Raw genomic sequence first — 15,934 nt, 5'->3', positions numbered from 1 at the left:
ACTTAAGTATCAGAACGCTATTGGGAAATCTTTTCTCTCTCCTTTTTTTTTTTTTTTTTAAATTCCAGAGAAAACAGCAGTGTAGGATGTGGCTAACGCCATCGACTCTTAAGGGCGCCCTCTGCTGGCAGAAGCTTTGTATTTTTAAATTTCTATTGTAGACTGGGATTTCATTCTTTGACTAAATGAGATTTTTCAATGCATTAGTAGAAAGAAAGTATCCGTGAGAAAATTTCCAGAGATTTTATCTTTATGATATAAAAAATAAAACATATTATAAATATATAATATAGCATCAGACATAATTTTTCATATCATGAAAGGAAAACTATGTTTTGATTGTGACAACCAAAAAACAATACAGCAGGTTGTTCACCAAAGACTACAGAGTGCTTATTTGGTAAGAGGTACCACGTCAGTCATGGGGGTCACCTATGTGATACTGACATAACCACTCATTCAAGAATCCTGGTTTTTGCCTGGTGTGGTGGTACACGCCTAGAATTCCAGTGACTCAGGAGGCTGAATCAGGAGGATCACAAGTTTGAGGCCAGCCTCAGCAACTTAGAGAGACCCTGTTTAAGAATAAAAAAAATATAAAGGGATGGGGGTGTAGCTCAGTGGAAGAGTGCTTTTGGGATCAATCCCCAGTACTGCAAAAAAAAAAAAAAAAAAAAAAACCCTAGGTTTTTGAGGAGTCAGACCCATCAACAATTACCATACCATGTGTTGAGTGTAATATGAAACCTAAATCCTCCAGAAGAGTTGTAAGTGGCTCCAGAAGGAAGAAAAAACATGGTGCATGTGCAGAATGTGTGCAGAACCATGGTATAAGCTCAGAGTTGGCAGGCTGGAGCTCAGCACCATATGCAGGGGTGGCCCAGAGACAGTGCTGCAAAATATCAGCTCTCCACCATTTTAGTCTGAGGACTTCACAATTGTAAAAATTATTGAGGATCCCTTCTCAAGAGCTTTTGACTATATAGACTGAGTTTATTTATGCTTTCATTAGAAATATAAACTGAGAAACATAAAACATAGCTATTCATTTATTTAAATACATATTACATTCTTCTCTATTTTATGGGGAAAAATCACTTTTTTAAATGTGAAGTGTGGTGGTGGTGGACATCTTCACAAATCTCTTTGCTGTACAGCATAGTTGGAGACAGCTGGATTCTCCTATCTGTTCCTGCACTTGACATCGTATGTCTGTCGCTGCTGAAGGCTCCATTGCACACTCACGAAAGAAAGACAGTGACCAAGGCAAATAATGCCATAGTAATATGAAAGCAGTTTTGAGTTAGTGGGTCCTGTGGGGATTCATCCTTATCTAGCAGAATCAGACGAGGTTGAGCCACAGGACACAGAGGTCCAACTTTTAGGTACTGGCTACCACAGAGGTCTGTCCCAGATTGCCAGGAAGTATGTGGCACTGTGTGGGAGTGGTTTCCTGTCTGGTTCTGTAATAGCTTCCCTGAGCAAATTGGCTCCCCTTACTCCACCCTCTCCTGTTCATCACAGAAGCAGCTCCTCCCGGTCTTGCCCCCTTTACCTGTGTGTCTATAAATAAAATAGAGTTAGACTACTCCATGTTGTTAGAGGCCAGATCTGGTATGGCCTGATCCGTCACACCCCCCTCTCATTTAAAAAGAGTATTGGCTCTTGTGTGTCTATTGATTAGATAAGTTTATGGGTAATTGATTGATTTGTAGCCAACATCATCCTCTGGCAGTTAACCCTTTTCTCATCCATGTGGGACGTGGCTGAGAGACCCCCATAGGTCCCCAGACCACACCTGAAGAACTTCTGCAGCAGGTGCAAGTGAGGGACAGCTGTGCACATCATAGTAAGTGACTTCAACTCTGCCAGGAGATTGAATGACTTCAGGTTTAGAACCATATGGTTGGAGGCTGGGGTTGTAGTTCAGTGTTACAGCATTTGGCTGGGCACTGGGTTCTATTTCTAGCACCCCCAAACAAAACAAAACAAAAATAAAATTTAAAAAAGAAATACAAGGTTAGGTGTGAGTTTTAATTCATTGTTTATACAGTTGTGGAGTGGATGAATTTGAGGGACCCAAGATGGAAGGAGAGCAGAAAACCCAATAATAAAATTATTTGGGCAAAGAGTGATGAGAGACTCAAAGAGAGGTGGGTGATGGAGAGAAAAGAATAGATTTGGGAAACTCTTAGGAATTAAGTTGGTGGGACTTGGTAGTTAGAGGTTGGGGGAGATAACGACAATTGTCAAAGGAAATTGACCAAATTATGTTAGGTGCAGGTAGGAATATGAAGAACCCCACCATGACCTATAATTATAATGCACAATTAAAAAAAAAAAAAAAAAAGAAAGAAAGAAAAGAAAACATGGTGGGCAAGGTGGGGCATACTTGTAATCCCGGAGACTTGGGAAGCTGAGACAGGAGGATTGTGAGTTCAAAGCCAGCCTCAGCAACTGAGCAAGGCCCTAAGCAACTCAGTGAGACCCTGTCTCTAAATTAAAAAAATACAAAAAAGGGCTGGGGCTATGGTTCAGAGGTTAAGTGCCCCTGGGTTCAATCCCTGGTACCAAAAACACTGTCTTAATTTTAGCTTGGGTAAGTGGGGAGAAGTGGGTACAATCAAATGATATAGGGACAATATCAGGCACTGCCAGCACCAGGGGAGAGGGGAATGCATTTGGTTTGAGATTTGCTGCACTAGGTGGGCTGTAGGATGCCCACAGGAAGCACACATGAATCCAGATCACATACAGGCACAGACTTACCATATATTTAAGGGCCTCTCATTTGCGTGGACTTTTATCAGGGAATGGGAGAGACCCCATTCATAGGTACCCAAGATTAGTGCTTTTCTTGGGCTGGGAGAGTAGCTCTTTGGTAGAGTGTTTGCCTAGCATGCTGGGTTTGACCCCAGCACCAGAAATAGAAAAAAAAAAAAAAAAAAAAAAAAATTACTGATTTTTTAAAATACACACAGATCAAAATAGCTTTTGACTGCAATTGGTTAGTATTGATGACTCTTCCCACTTCAACTTTCCTTCTATTATGACTCCTCATGTGTCAGATAGCTTGGGGCAGCTGCAGGTATTTTGGGGGTTCTATCAAGGGAAAATTGAGCTGGAGATACATTTAGCTTTGATTTAGTGTAATATGTGTGTGTGTGTGTGTGTGTGTGTGAGTGATTTGCAGATGCTACACCTAAGTTATTGCTGGCTCAGCCAGTAGAGGAGATTGTCTGGAAAACCCCCATCCTATACTCTACGGAAGGCAAGGCCAGATGTATTGCAGAATGAACTTCCTCTTTGGCATCCAGCACTGGAAGTTTGAAAGGGATGGATGAAGAACTAAGGTTAGAAATGTATGTGGCCAGAAATAATCTGTGAAAAATTCTCCCAATCATCAGACATGTAAAAAAAATATAGCTGGGTGGGTGCAGTCGTGCACACCTGTAATCCCAGCAACTTGGGAAGCTGAGGCAGGAGGCTCACAAGTTCAAGACCAGCCTCAACAACTTAGTGAGACCCTGTCTCAAAAAAAGAAAAAAAAATTAAAAGGGTTGGGACTGTACCTTGGTGGCAGTGTCCTCAGGTTCAAACCCCACTACAAACAAACACACACACACACAATAACAACACAGACAAACAAAAACAGAAAGAGGGAAGGTAGCAGTCTAAAAGTGATAGAATTTCTTTGGTTAAAATTTCTCAAACTCTTGCAGTTGTTTTCCATGAAACACTTGTGAAACATTATATAGATCATTCTTTAGGGGTATTTGAAACAGTTTATTCAACACAGCAGAAATCTCACTGTCAAGCAGAACACACGAGTATGAAAGGAAGAAAAGGATCTTCAATTTTAAAAATTGGTTTTAAAATTTGGTAGTTAACAAGGCTTATTACTTTTGCTTAGAAATATTTAGTTTTTAGTCTTAAGTGACTATTTATATTTGATATGTTAAAATACTTTTAGAAGAAACACATGAGAAATACTATGATTTTCATAAGTTGACATTTTCTTGATGAGGATGTTTATTCAAAAACATCTTTTTTTTTTGAAAGTTCATTATGTGCTGTGTTTTAAGTACTCAGGAAATACAGATGACAAGACAAACAAGGTCTCTGCTCTCATGATGCTATATTTAAGTTTAGAGAAAATAGGAAAGGAGCACAAAGTTAAATCAGTGATTAAGATTTCAGACAGAGAAGTGAGATAGAAAACAGTCACAGTAAATGTTGCCTTCAGATGAAGAGGACCTGGGCTTCGGGGAGGCGGGGACCGGAGGCTGGCTGAATGCTGGCTTGGGCAGACAGTTGGGCTGGGAAGGTGGACTTCTCCCAGGAGCGGGCATCTGGTCTGAAATGTCAACAATGAGCCCTCCAAGAGAAATTCCAGGGAGGAGCCTTCTAGACAGACATGTGCACCTGACGTTGCCCGCCCCTCTAACTCTCTAAGGACACAGAATGTTGTGCTGAATGACAAGGCAGAGTGATCCATGTAGGCCTAACAGAGATCATATTTATATTTCCAATCTTTGTGTTTTGGGGAACCTGGTGCTGAGATACATTATCTTCTAGATGTTTAAATAGGAGATCCATTAAAAACACGAGCTGTTGTTTGAAAAAAGCAAACAAACATGGAGGACAAAAAGAGAGGGAAAAATCACAAGAAAAACATTATTAAAACACAAAGCCCCAGACATGTAATCCCAATGACTTGGAGGCCAAGGCAGGAGGATAGCAAATTCAAGGCCAGCCTTAGCAATTTAGCAAGGCCCTGATCAAGCTAGTGAGACCCTGTTTCAAAATAAAAAAATTTTTTAAAAAGGGGCTGGGGAGGTAGCTCAATGATAAATAACCCTTAGTTTTAATCCCCAGTACCAAAACAAACAAACAAACACCTTGAAACATCAACAACGAATTCACAATTTATATTCACATGTTCCATACGTAAACAACTAGGACCACTCATTGGTGGATCTTTCCAGTGAAATAGAGCCACACACCAGATATTTTGTTGGAGAAGATGAAAATAACTAAAATTGAATAGGAAAATCTAATTTACACACTCATGTGTGACCATTTAGTACTAATATAAATGATTCACTTGAGAAAAAAAAGTTTTATATATGTCTATGTTATTGATGTAAACTAAGCATAAAAAGCTCAAGTGTGAAATGTGACCCTGGGGTCAGGTTCAAGTCCCATTTGCCTTACAATTTGCTTTTGGGGCAAGGTATACGCAGATCCCCAAGAGTCCCATCCTTTTGTGAAAACTCCAACCAGTCCAAGGCAGGGTCACCACGGGTAGCGAACACATAATGTATACAGACAGGAGATGGACATCACCATGGAGGTCACCAAACCACCTTCCAGTGACTGAAAGCGAACTGGGGTACTCAGGTGGGCAGAAGATTTGGGCAGTGATCTTGCACACCGAGAGAAGGAGAGAGCACAGTGTCTCAAACAGGAACCAGAAAGTGCAAGGAGGGGAAATGAAAGAGGCATATTCCCAGATGGAGCCATTTTATTTCCAAACATGATTCCAAACAGATATGCTTTCCCATCCCCACACTGGATTTTCATTTTATAAAATATATTTGCTCCTAAAATCCTTCATAAAATCTGCCTTTCCCCTTTACAGTGGGAAAGAGGCAAGAAGTCAAAGGTTAAAATGTCATGCATAGAATATTATATCCACCAAGGTAATTACACAATAGTTTTAAATTCTTCACAAATCAATGATAAAACATGAAGATTAATTTATACCTCACTACATTTTGCAGCACTTCAAGGTTTTTCTTCATATATTAATGTTCCTATTTCACAGACAACAATGATATTACCAAAAGATTATCAACTTTTTCATAAAATAGAAAAAAATCCAAAGTTCTACTACTAAAAAAAAAAAAAAAATCAATCTGAAGAGCATTAACTTTTTTTTTATAAGAATTAACCCAAAAGAACAATGAGACTCAAGTATTTTATCAGAAACAGTGGTTGACCCCTTTTTTCTTTTATTCCCTTTTCATCTCAGAGAGCTCTTTAAAAATGTGGAATCATTTGTTGTTTGTAATTACTATAGAATTTGGATCACAATCTGGGGGAAAAGTGTCATTTTAAGGAACTCTGTGCATGTGTCATATTTTTTTTTCTTAGAAGTAGAAAAATTCAAAATAAAGTCTACTTTCAAATGGTAACAAAATAAATAAAACAGTAATGGGGTTGTGGTGTAACTCAGTGGTAGAATGCTTGCCTAGCATGAGCAAGGTCCTAGGATGGATCCTGGGCCCACAAAAATAAAAATAAAAATTATTAAAACATTATATGAGGGTGGTAACTACCATAGAGTGAGAACTAAAATCTCAGTTTTTAAGAAAAATATATCTTTGATGATGCATGTATCTGAGTATATGAAATTATGACCTCCCTACCCCCACAAATCACCATAGGTCAATACAGTTTGTTCAGTCTGAAAAACTGGTTGGATTTTTAGCCAGAAAAAAACTTCAAGGATCCAGTAAGTCAGCTCTCTGATTTTTTAGGGAAGAGAGGCCCAGAGATGGTAAGTGACTCACCTAAGTACCTTAGCAAGGTAGCTTGTTGGATTATTTTTTATATATACACAGGCATACACACATACACACACTGTTGCATTAACTTGTGTTTTGTACATAAAATGCTCCTGGCTCTTACAATAAATTAAAAACAAGTATGCAAATCTCCACTTGTTATCTCATTGCTGGAGGAGAGACACATCCATCCCCCCGTGTGAGAAGGCTCTACTTTCTTTCCACAGTGTGTTGCATCCTTACTCAGCTGCTGCTCTCTGCGTCCCTAGAAGTATCATGGATTGGGGCAGAAGCAGGGCTGGCAGGAAGGAGGGCAGGGTGCTCACTCGAATCAGATTTCAAGTTTCTTGCTGTGCCACAGATGCCCCTGCTGGCAGTGAAGATTTACGTCAAGATAAGCTCGGGCTGGTGAACCTTCTAGACCTGGCTAGAAGGAGAAAATGAGGGGTGTAGGCACCAGGTGCCAGTGTCTGCCCTTCGCCCAGAAGACTATGAGTGGGGGTTCCTCTGACTGTAAAGGAGAAGATGAGCAGTGCGTGTCCTGTCTAAGCTAGGGAACTACAGGTGGAGCGTCCCTTATCTGAAATGCCTGGGATCGGAAGGGGTTTGAAAGGACTTTATATTTTTTTAGATTTCAGAACATCTGCATCTATATAATGAGATATCTTATATGGGACCCAAATCCAAACAAGAAATTAACATATCCCAAAGGCCACTTTATACAATATTCTTAACACATTTGTGCATGAAACAAACTTTCAGGATGTGGAATTTTCTACGTGAAGCAGTCAAGTTTTGGATTTTGGAGCATTTCAGATTTCAGATTAGGGATGCTCAACTTTATGAATTTAGAGGACTTTACTAGGTGCAGTCAGAATTTCTAATTATTTTAATTTTATATGCTTATAAATATCAAAATATTTTCTCCTAATATATAGTACTATTGATTGTTATTTTATCTCTTTCCATAAATTACATATGGATAGAACTCTAAGGTAGTATTTTTTAAAAATACCATTCCTTGTAATATTTATTACAGATGTCTTTCAGAAAATCCCTAAATCTAGCTATATATATCAACATTAAATAACTTAAAAAAATAAACAATACATTGTATTATACCAAAATAGTCCCATTTTAAAGCCATATAAGTGAAAAGTTGAGTTCTCAAGATTGGACTAGACCTTCTAAAGGTATTTTTCATAATGTTAAACTAATAGTAAATGCATTTTGTTTTCTGATTATACCAAATATATACACACTGCTCTTAGTAATTTATGCCCCAATTTTTAATGAAACAGTAGGTTGTTTCATTTGTCTGTTTTAACTTATTTCATAATAGGAAATTTATTCTAAATCTAAATAAATTTGTTCCCAAAAGATTTTCCAAACAGTAAAAGCTTAACAAGGTGTTGCTATCCAGTGCATGCAACTTCATATTTTCTATGAATAGTTGTAGAAAGTAACTTCAAGTATCATTTCAAGCCAGCTGGACATAGAGATAGCGATCTCATAAAATGAACACGACAGAAAGAAACTCCTTTGAGAAATTTGTCTTGCTAGAAAGCCTTTGTCAAAATTCCCATAGGAAACAAAACCATCCACAGAGAATGGAGAGCACTTGACCCCCCAGCACTGACCTGAAAGTGCACACGGGTAACACTGCTTTGAACCCAGAGTAAACTCTAGCAAGTTGAAGAAGAGCTTACATTTTCTTAACTCATCAGAAGTCATTTTTTTATAATCCACAACTGATAAATTTCTCAAAAGAGCATCTTGAGGAAGGCGGGACCCAAGGCAGTTTCCGGCTCCTAGTCCCACTCTCTGCAGCTGTGGATATTAACAGTAGTTGATGAAAATAAAGAAGAGAAAGGCCCACTTTGGGTACCAAACTCTGATGTTTTTGTACTTAAGTTAGTCAGACTCAGTTTTTAAAATTAGATTATCACAGAGTCTGCAGGGAATCGAGATTCTAAAACTCACAAGTAACAAGGGGGAGGAGATTAGGTGACTGAAAAGTACATGTCTTTCCAAAGCAGGTGCAGGAGGTCGGGAGAGGCTTGGATCTTCCAGAAGTTTGACTTCTTTACAGGTTTTGATCCAGCCACTTGATATAACTATCCCTAGTCCGGATTCCCACTGAGAAGTTGGTGGGCCAGCTTGTGAAAATCATGCACCCGTGAAAGCCATCCTCAAAGTGGTCGAGGGTCACCTCCACACCCGCGCTCTCCAAACGCTTGGCATACATGACCCCGTCGTCTCTCAGGACATCGTGCTCACAGGTCAGAATGTAGGTTTTTGGGAGGTGCTGAAGCACTTCCTGGTCTGCGATGAGTGGGGAAGAACGGGCATCCAGCAGCTGAGGGATCTCCTGGACGATCCTGGCATTGCCTGTGGTCTGCATGACAGGCTGGTAGTTCTTTGTGATGGATGCAGGCAAGAGGGACGTCCAGTTAAGACGGGCCCTGAGGGTGACGGCTTCTTCCACTTCAAGTGAAGTGTGATTGTTAACTATCATGGCCTGCACAAAGTCATAGTTGCCTTTGAAGTAGTCCACCCAGTACTTCACCATGACGTGGCGGGGCAGGATGGGCGTGTTCACGTTTTGCTGATAAGAGGGTGTGTTAAAATCTAAAGCTTGGAGGACCGGGTAGATTAAAGCTTGCAGTTTGAGCTTATTTCTTAGGTTGGCATCTTGAGCAAACTAGAAAAGAGGAAATGAATAATTTCATGTTGCATGGCTCCCTCTGCAGAAAGCACACTCTTTAGAGTAGCTTCATGTACTGCTCTGAATCAAAGGCATAAATGTTGAATTCCTACCAGGACCAGAATTCAGTAATATTTACAAAGAAAGGTATGTTGTTTGTGATTCAGTTTTGAGTGAACCCAGGGTGACCTCTGAAGCCTTTAATCCCCCATTAATATCTATCTTCTGGCATTCAGCACCGATGGCTGGGTATTGTGGACGAATAATCTGTGAATCTTATTTAATTTTTTATTCTCTACAAGGCCCCAAAAGGCAATGAATGGCTTCCTAGGGGGGAAAAATGAGCCCTACTCTTCCAGAGGAGAGGTATTGGAAAAGCTCAATGAACAGATGACAGGACTCCAAAGTGTTTTAGTAGAATCCCCTCTGATGAGCATCTAGTCTTCATGCTTGGTGAGAGTGAGATTTAAATAATGCTGGCAGTGCACCCTCCACCCAGCTCAATGAGCCCCAGAGCGAAGCTGAAATGGGCAGGGGAGTGCATCCCCATGGCAGCAATCTCAGCTCACCTGCAGCTCTCCGCAGTGTGCACACGTCGCCCCATTTGTAATTCTAGTATCTAAAACTAGCATTGGTCATGTTCCATCTAAAGGGAGGCTAACCAAGTCACTGTGCTTCATAGGTAACTAAAAGAGCTAATGGACTTCAGAACCCCCTCCCTGGGAAAGATGTAACTGCTCTGTAAAAACTAGAGAAAATGATCAGTAAATAATAACGTCTGCCCAGAATTGAATAGGCATCATTTCACCAGTCCCTGAATCAGATGCCCTGCCCTTATTGTCCTGGGGCTCAGAGAGGTTGAGGGACTTGACTAGAGTCCTGGATCTCTTGAAGGTGGGGCTTTATTTGACACCCCATTCTGTCTGGCTCTAAAGCCTGTGGTGCTCTCCTCATGGCACCAGGGGTTTCTTCTGGTCATGTGTGGACATCACAAATAAAATGACAAATGCTATTATTGGAAGATAGCAAAAGAAATCGGGAGGTGAGAAGACTCAGATGCTATTCTCCCATTATTTAAATATCTATAAGAGAATGCAAATGTTATACATATCTTTGCATTTATGCAACTACCAAAGATTTTGAGTGCTATTAGACTATTAGAGCTAGATGACACAGTTTTTGTAGAACTTAATCAGGTAAACCTCAGATCCATTTAAAAATTTTTTTTTTTTTTTTTTGTTTTGGTGGTGGTACTAGGGATTGAACTACCGAGGAGCTATAACCCCAACACCATTTTATTTTTTATTTTGACACAGGATCTCACTAAGTTGCCCAGGCTGGACTTGAACTTACAGTAAGATCAACTTGTAATTTAACATCTGAAATAACTGAACCAAGCTGGTTGCAACAGTGCACTCCTGTAATCCCAGCTACTCCCAAGGCTGATGCTGAGGATTTTAAGTTTCAGACCAGCCTGAGTTTCAGACCCTACTTCAAGATTTAAAAAAACAGAAAGGATGGAGGATATAGCTCAATGGTAGAGTGCTTGCTTAGCATGTGATGAGGCTCTGGGTTCAATCCTTAGTACTGCAAAAATAAATAAAATAAAAAAGGTGAGTGATTACATTTTTTTTCCCCTTTTCATAGTAAAAGAAAACTTTGGGCAATATTTTTTAATTTGTCTCAAAGTTCTAAGAAAATGATCTGTCATTTAAGCAAAAGCACCCCATTTTGCAAGTTAAATAGGTAGAAGGTGTAGGGGATACTTAAATTCCATGCATCTCCTTTCAGAGCAAGGGAGCCCTCTAAAATATTAGGCCTTCTCTAACACTGAGTGAAATCGGAGCCTCTCTAAGGATTCAGAGATGCTTCTTTCAATGACCTACCTTCCTACTTCAGAAAGATCTTTGTGCTCTGCAGATGCGATCATTTGAATAACCTGGCTGTGCAGGAAGCAGCCCACCCAACAATGACTTGGCCCAGGCAAAGTGTTGAAGAATGTGTTGGCCTGTTGGATGTGGCCTTGCCCCTCCTACCACCAGCACTGCAGGGCAGTGGTGTTACCTGTTGTCCAAGAGCAGCAGCCAAATTTCCACCAGCACTGTCACCAGAAATGCCAATTCTGCCTGGGTCAACCTTGTACTTCTGTAAGACTTCTGGCTGCAGGAAGTACTTTGTGGCATGGATGACATCATGAATTTGCTCAGGAAAATACACCTGTGGGACTAGTCTGTATCTGTGAAGACAAAAGTTGTATTCATTTAAGGACTTCATGAAGTTTTTATAAGCCACTTAATGTTTACAGACAAAAACTGGTTCTTTTAATGCTAAAAATAGATAAGGAATTAAAATAAATATAAAACATAAAAATAACTTAAAAAAAGTTTTTTGCAAAATCCTTAGTTTGTAATGTAATAATTTTGTGTTGGCAATAGTTTTCTTTTTTTAACTATCAGTGATCCAATAAAAGAAAACATGCTCATCGGCACTAGGAACTCAAGAAGAAAACTTTAACCCAGATGTTGATTATTAAGGATAGAATTATAACAGGTTTTGGACGTTTCTGCCTGGAAGTCAGTGCTCCATTCACGATGTTTCAGGTTAGAAGGCAACTCCACAGTATTACACTTCATTGATCTCACATACAATGAGCCCATAAGGCATTTATCATAATTTATTTGATAAGTATCATAAAACTGGGCTCCACTGAAGAGGTCCATGCCAGCCTGACAGTGAACCCAAGCAAAGTCTGTACTCACTGGAGACTGGAACTAAAAGATCAGTTTCAACCAGGAAAAGGAAAGCAAGTTTGCCATTTAGTCTAGTACAGACCCTCGCAGATATTTACGGGGCTCCTTCTACCACCATGCTTTGCGAGGTTGGAGTTCTTTGTGAGTTTACAACTGGTGATATTACAATTGATAATAAGGAATACCCTGGTTTCATCCAATGCGCCCTCATAATATTACCTTAGGCATCCACCTTGGCAGTCTTGGCCTGGAGTGCCCACTCAGTGCCCACCCTCCTCCCACTCATCCTGCAAGCCTTCACTGGAGGTTTGCCTGCAACTCCCCTTGCATCTGGGGCTAAGTAGGCTTCTCAAGGCCTGCCCTGATATTTCTATAAGCAGTTATATTACTGTTCTTATTGCTTCTTATTAAAACTATTTCCTTTTGTGTTTCCTCTAAAGGCTGCGCTCTCTCATACCAGGAACTGTGTTCTATTCGTCACTGTGTTTCCAGTATCTACAAGTGGTCCAGGTCATCATCATGATCTAGCCAATAAACCTTTTTTTGAGTATAAACAGCTTGCAAATAAAGAAACTGAGGTATAGCCAGGGACAGTGGCACATGCCTATAATCACAGTGACTCAGGAGGCTGAGGTAGGAGGACTGCAAGTTCAAGGCCAACCTCAGCAACTTAGCAAGGCACTAAGCAACTCAAAGAGCACCTGTCTCAAAATAAAAATTAAAAAGGTCTAGAGATGTGGCTCAGTGTGATAAAGCACCTCTGAGTTCAATCCCCCATATCAAAAAGAAGACAAAACAGGTAAATAAAAATTACTTGATTTATAAAATAAGCCAAACACATACTGAAATAAAGTAGGAAAGAAACTACCTAATTAAAATGGAGTAACAGTGGACTGGCTGTGTGGCTGTGATATAGAGCACTTGCCTAGCATGCACCAGACCCTGGGTTTGATCCCAAGTACCATACACAAACACACAAACAAAAATGAATTAACAGTCATTTAAGACTTAAGGTTTGAGATTTCTATCTTATAATGATCATGTTTATTTTCAGAAATGATTTTTTCCCTAAGCTGCTCTACAAAAGGCCATTTTCCCCCACCTAAAACCTAGGTATTTTTAAACATCTTGATATTGATGCAGATACAGTCAAATAGACAAAAATTTGTGAAATACTTTAATAAGTAGTGAATGCTGAACTGTTCATTCAGGATGTATTACATTTTGAAACTAAATGCAATAAGAAATTCCCTTAGTGACTGCCATGTAGCATATAAAATAAGCTTTTTAATTTATTTCTTATTTTTTAAATCTGTGGTGATCAATTAATCATCCAAAATGCTTTTTCTTCAGTCGATTTTCAGTCTTAAATTGCTACCGCACTGTTCCATTCATTAACCGGCTAGAGTAAGATTACACGATTTTGCCACTAGGTGGCGATATCTCACAAGAGTCTATCTACCCCAATCCTTGATCACTTCACCATTCCCAAGCTGAATGCTTAATTTTAAGAAAAACAGATGCACTTCATGACTCAAGATGTGAAAGTAAAGGCTATTTTATTTCACTAACATTCTACGTATCATGACAAACACTTTTCTTGGTTTCTCAGGAGGTCAGAATGTATTCCTACTAGGATACAACTATGAATTAAATTCAAATTCCAGATGCTATTTCAGAAAAGAACTTGGTGTCTTAGAACAAGGGAAACTGGTAATCTAAAGACATGCTACTGATTAACCTTGTCAATTAATAACTGACTCTGGTAACAAGGTAAACATGCATAAAAACAAACATGATGTAAGAGTCTTCCTGGAACCACTGAAGATTCATATTCTAACCCTCCTCTTATTTTTGCTCACATTGGAAACATTCTTTAGGAACACTATTTTGAAGATTAGAAATTGTACCCAAACTAGCTATTTCTTAGGTAACCTGGTTAAAAAAAAATACGCCTGAGAATTATCACCTGAAAATTCATCTGAAAAGTATCACAAAATTTTGTAATATATTCATAAAGACAGAACGCTGAGAATTAGAAGGAAATTCATAGGTGATATAGCCAAAGAAATAATACAGAAATAGATCTACTATCTGCTGCTTGTGTTCAAAGCTATGTCCCTGTGAAGTACTTTAAAAAGGATTCCTTTTTTTTTTTTTTTTTTAATTTAAAAATTGAAGATCTTAGCCAGGTATGGTGGCGCACACCTATAATCCCAGTGAATCAGGAAGCTGAGGCAGGAGGATTGCGCGGTAGAGGACAGCCTTGGCAGCTTAGAAAGACCCTGTCTCAAAATAAAAAATGATGCCTTACAAGCACAAGGCCCTGGGTTCAATCCCCAGCACCGCAAAAAAATAAACAAATAAAAAATGAAAAGGGTTGGGGATGTAACTCAGTGGTAGAGCACCCCTGGGTTCAACCCCTGGACACATAAAGAAGTAAATAATATAGATCTTGAATAAAAGCACCTGATATAGCTACACACACACACATAGATTATATGTGTAAGTGTGTCTCAACGTGCCCAACTCACTGCAGGGAGAGCTGACGGCAATGCCAGCTAGACCTCCTCCCTTTATCACTGCACACACCTCCTCCCAGATGAACAAAAAGTGCCAACTCAGGCACGAGGTTTAATTAGTGGAATAAATATGAACACTCTGAAAAGCTTATCGTATTCCTCCTAGATGAGACACTCTGCCAAATGTTCCACAGCTGTGCTTCACTCCAATCTCAGGACAAAGCTGTGGGTTTAAGGATAAGAACACAAGGCTCATGGGGCATGCATAACTTGTCCACACCAGCCAGGAAGGGGCCGACCTGGGACCTTGGCTCACAGGTGACTTCAAAACCCCTCTCACAGACTTAAAATATATTTTCCCTCTTCAAAACCCACAATCTTTAAAAGAATATATATATATATATATATATATATATATATATATATATATCAGAGTACTAAATGCTCTGAACTGTGGGTTTTTCACCTCTCAGAACATTCTCGTGATTTCAATGGACTTACAATGTTCTCAAAACAAACACCTAGCTCTGTACCTGAAGCCACCTGGACCCTCTCTTCAACAACATACTTTTCCTCATTCCAAACAAAATGCTGGAGATTATTTTATACCTTTTACATATAAGATATATGTTATAGAGCTCTATTTGTGATGGTGAAAGTAATAAAGCCATATGGCTTTTGAAACATATAAAAGAGGAAATTCTCCCTACCCGCTACTCTTCTGGCCCATCTCTAAAGATTCTACTTCCTGGTTTCTGGGCATAAGCTCAGGGGTTCTCAGTTCTTCCCTCCCACTTCCCCCAATCTGAGCAGAGAACCTAGGGCCTTGCGTATCAGTACTAGGCCAGGGCTCTGCTACTAAGCACAAGTTCTGTCTTCCGTATGTACTTTACCTATCTGCATAATCTTGGCAGTTTTTCAAAACACTGCCCCTCTACAAAACATTCCAACTTGATTAGTATGGAGCAGGGCCTAGCATCCACATTGGAAGAAAATCTGCGAGTAATTCTAATGTGTAGCTAGGGCTCAAAACTCACCAGAGTCCAGTCACACCTCATTTGTCTCTGAACATGGCTCCCTCATTCCCACTCTCAATGAAGTGGTCCCTCTAACCGCTGGGCCCTTCTCTCTTCACTTCCCCATCAAATGTTCCCATCCTTTAAGTCTCACTTCAAACGTCACTTCTCCCAGTAAACCTTCTGAGCGCCGTTCCCAAAGCACATCAACAGTAACCCTCCTTCCTTAGAGCCCCCTCCAAGTCTCTCTGACAACACATCAAGATGGACACCTCGACTTCCTTTAGAAGTAGAAGGAGAGTCATAATTATGTACCCGCGAGTTAAGATGAGCCCAGCCTGAAGTGAGCAGCACCATTTCTACGTTC

At 39.8% G+C, this 15,934-nt stretch overlaps 1 protein-coding gene and 1 long non-coding RNA gene across 2 annotated transcripts in view; both read right to left on the bottom strand.

Moving 5' to 3' along the window:
• Positions 1-15,934, bottom strand: part of LOC306670514 — a 1,027,288-nt gene that overhangs the window by 115,823 nt on the left and 895,531 nt on the right. The gene's annotated exons all lie outside the window — the stretch shown is intronic.
• NCEH1 (neutral cholesterol ester hydrolase 1) overlaps positions 5,510-15,934 on the bottom strand; it is a 68,224-nt gene continuing 57,799 nt past the window's right edge. Inside the window, exons 4-5 of the mRNA XM_079155165.1 lie at positions 11,344-11,515; positions 5,510-9,276 (exon numbers count right to left, since the gene is read on the bottom strand). Coding sequence (XP_079011291.1) covers positions 8,659-9,276; positions 11,344-11,515 — 790 coding nt within the window. The 3' untranslated portion in view covers positions 5,510-8,658. The remainder of the gene's footprint in view (positions 9,277-11,343; positions 11,516-15,934) is intronic.

This window comes from Sciurus vulgaris (assembly GCF_902686455.1).
Source record: "Sciurus vulgaris genome assembly, chromosome: 10".
Classification (NCBI taxonomy): Eukaryota; Metazoa; Chordata; class Mammalia; order Rodentia; family Sciuridae; genus Sciurus; species Sciurus vulgaris.
Note: the sequence above shows the minus strand (reverse complement) of the source record. Positions and strands in the feature narration are given on the sequence as shown.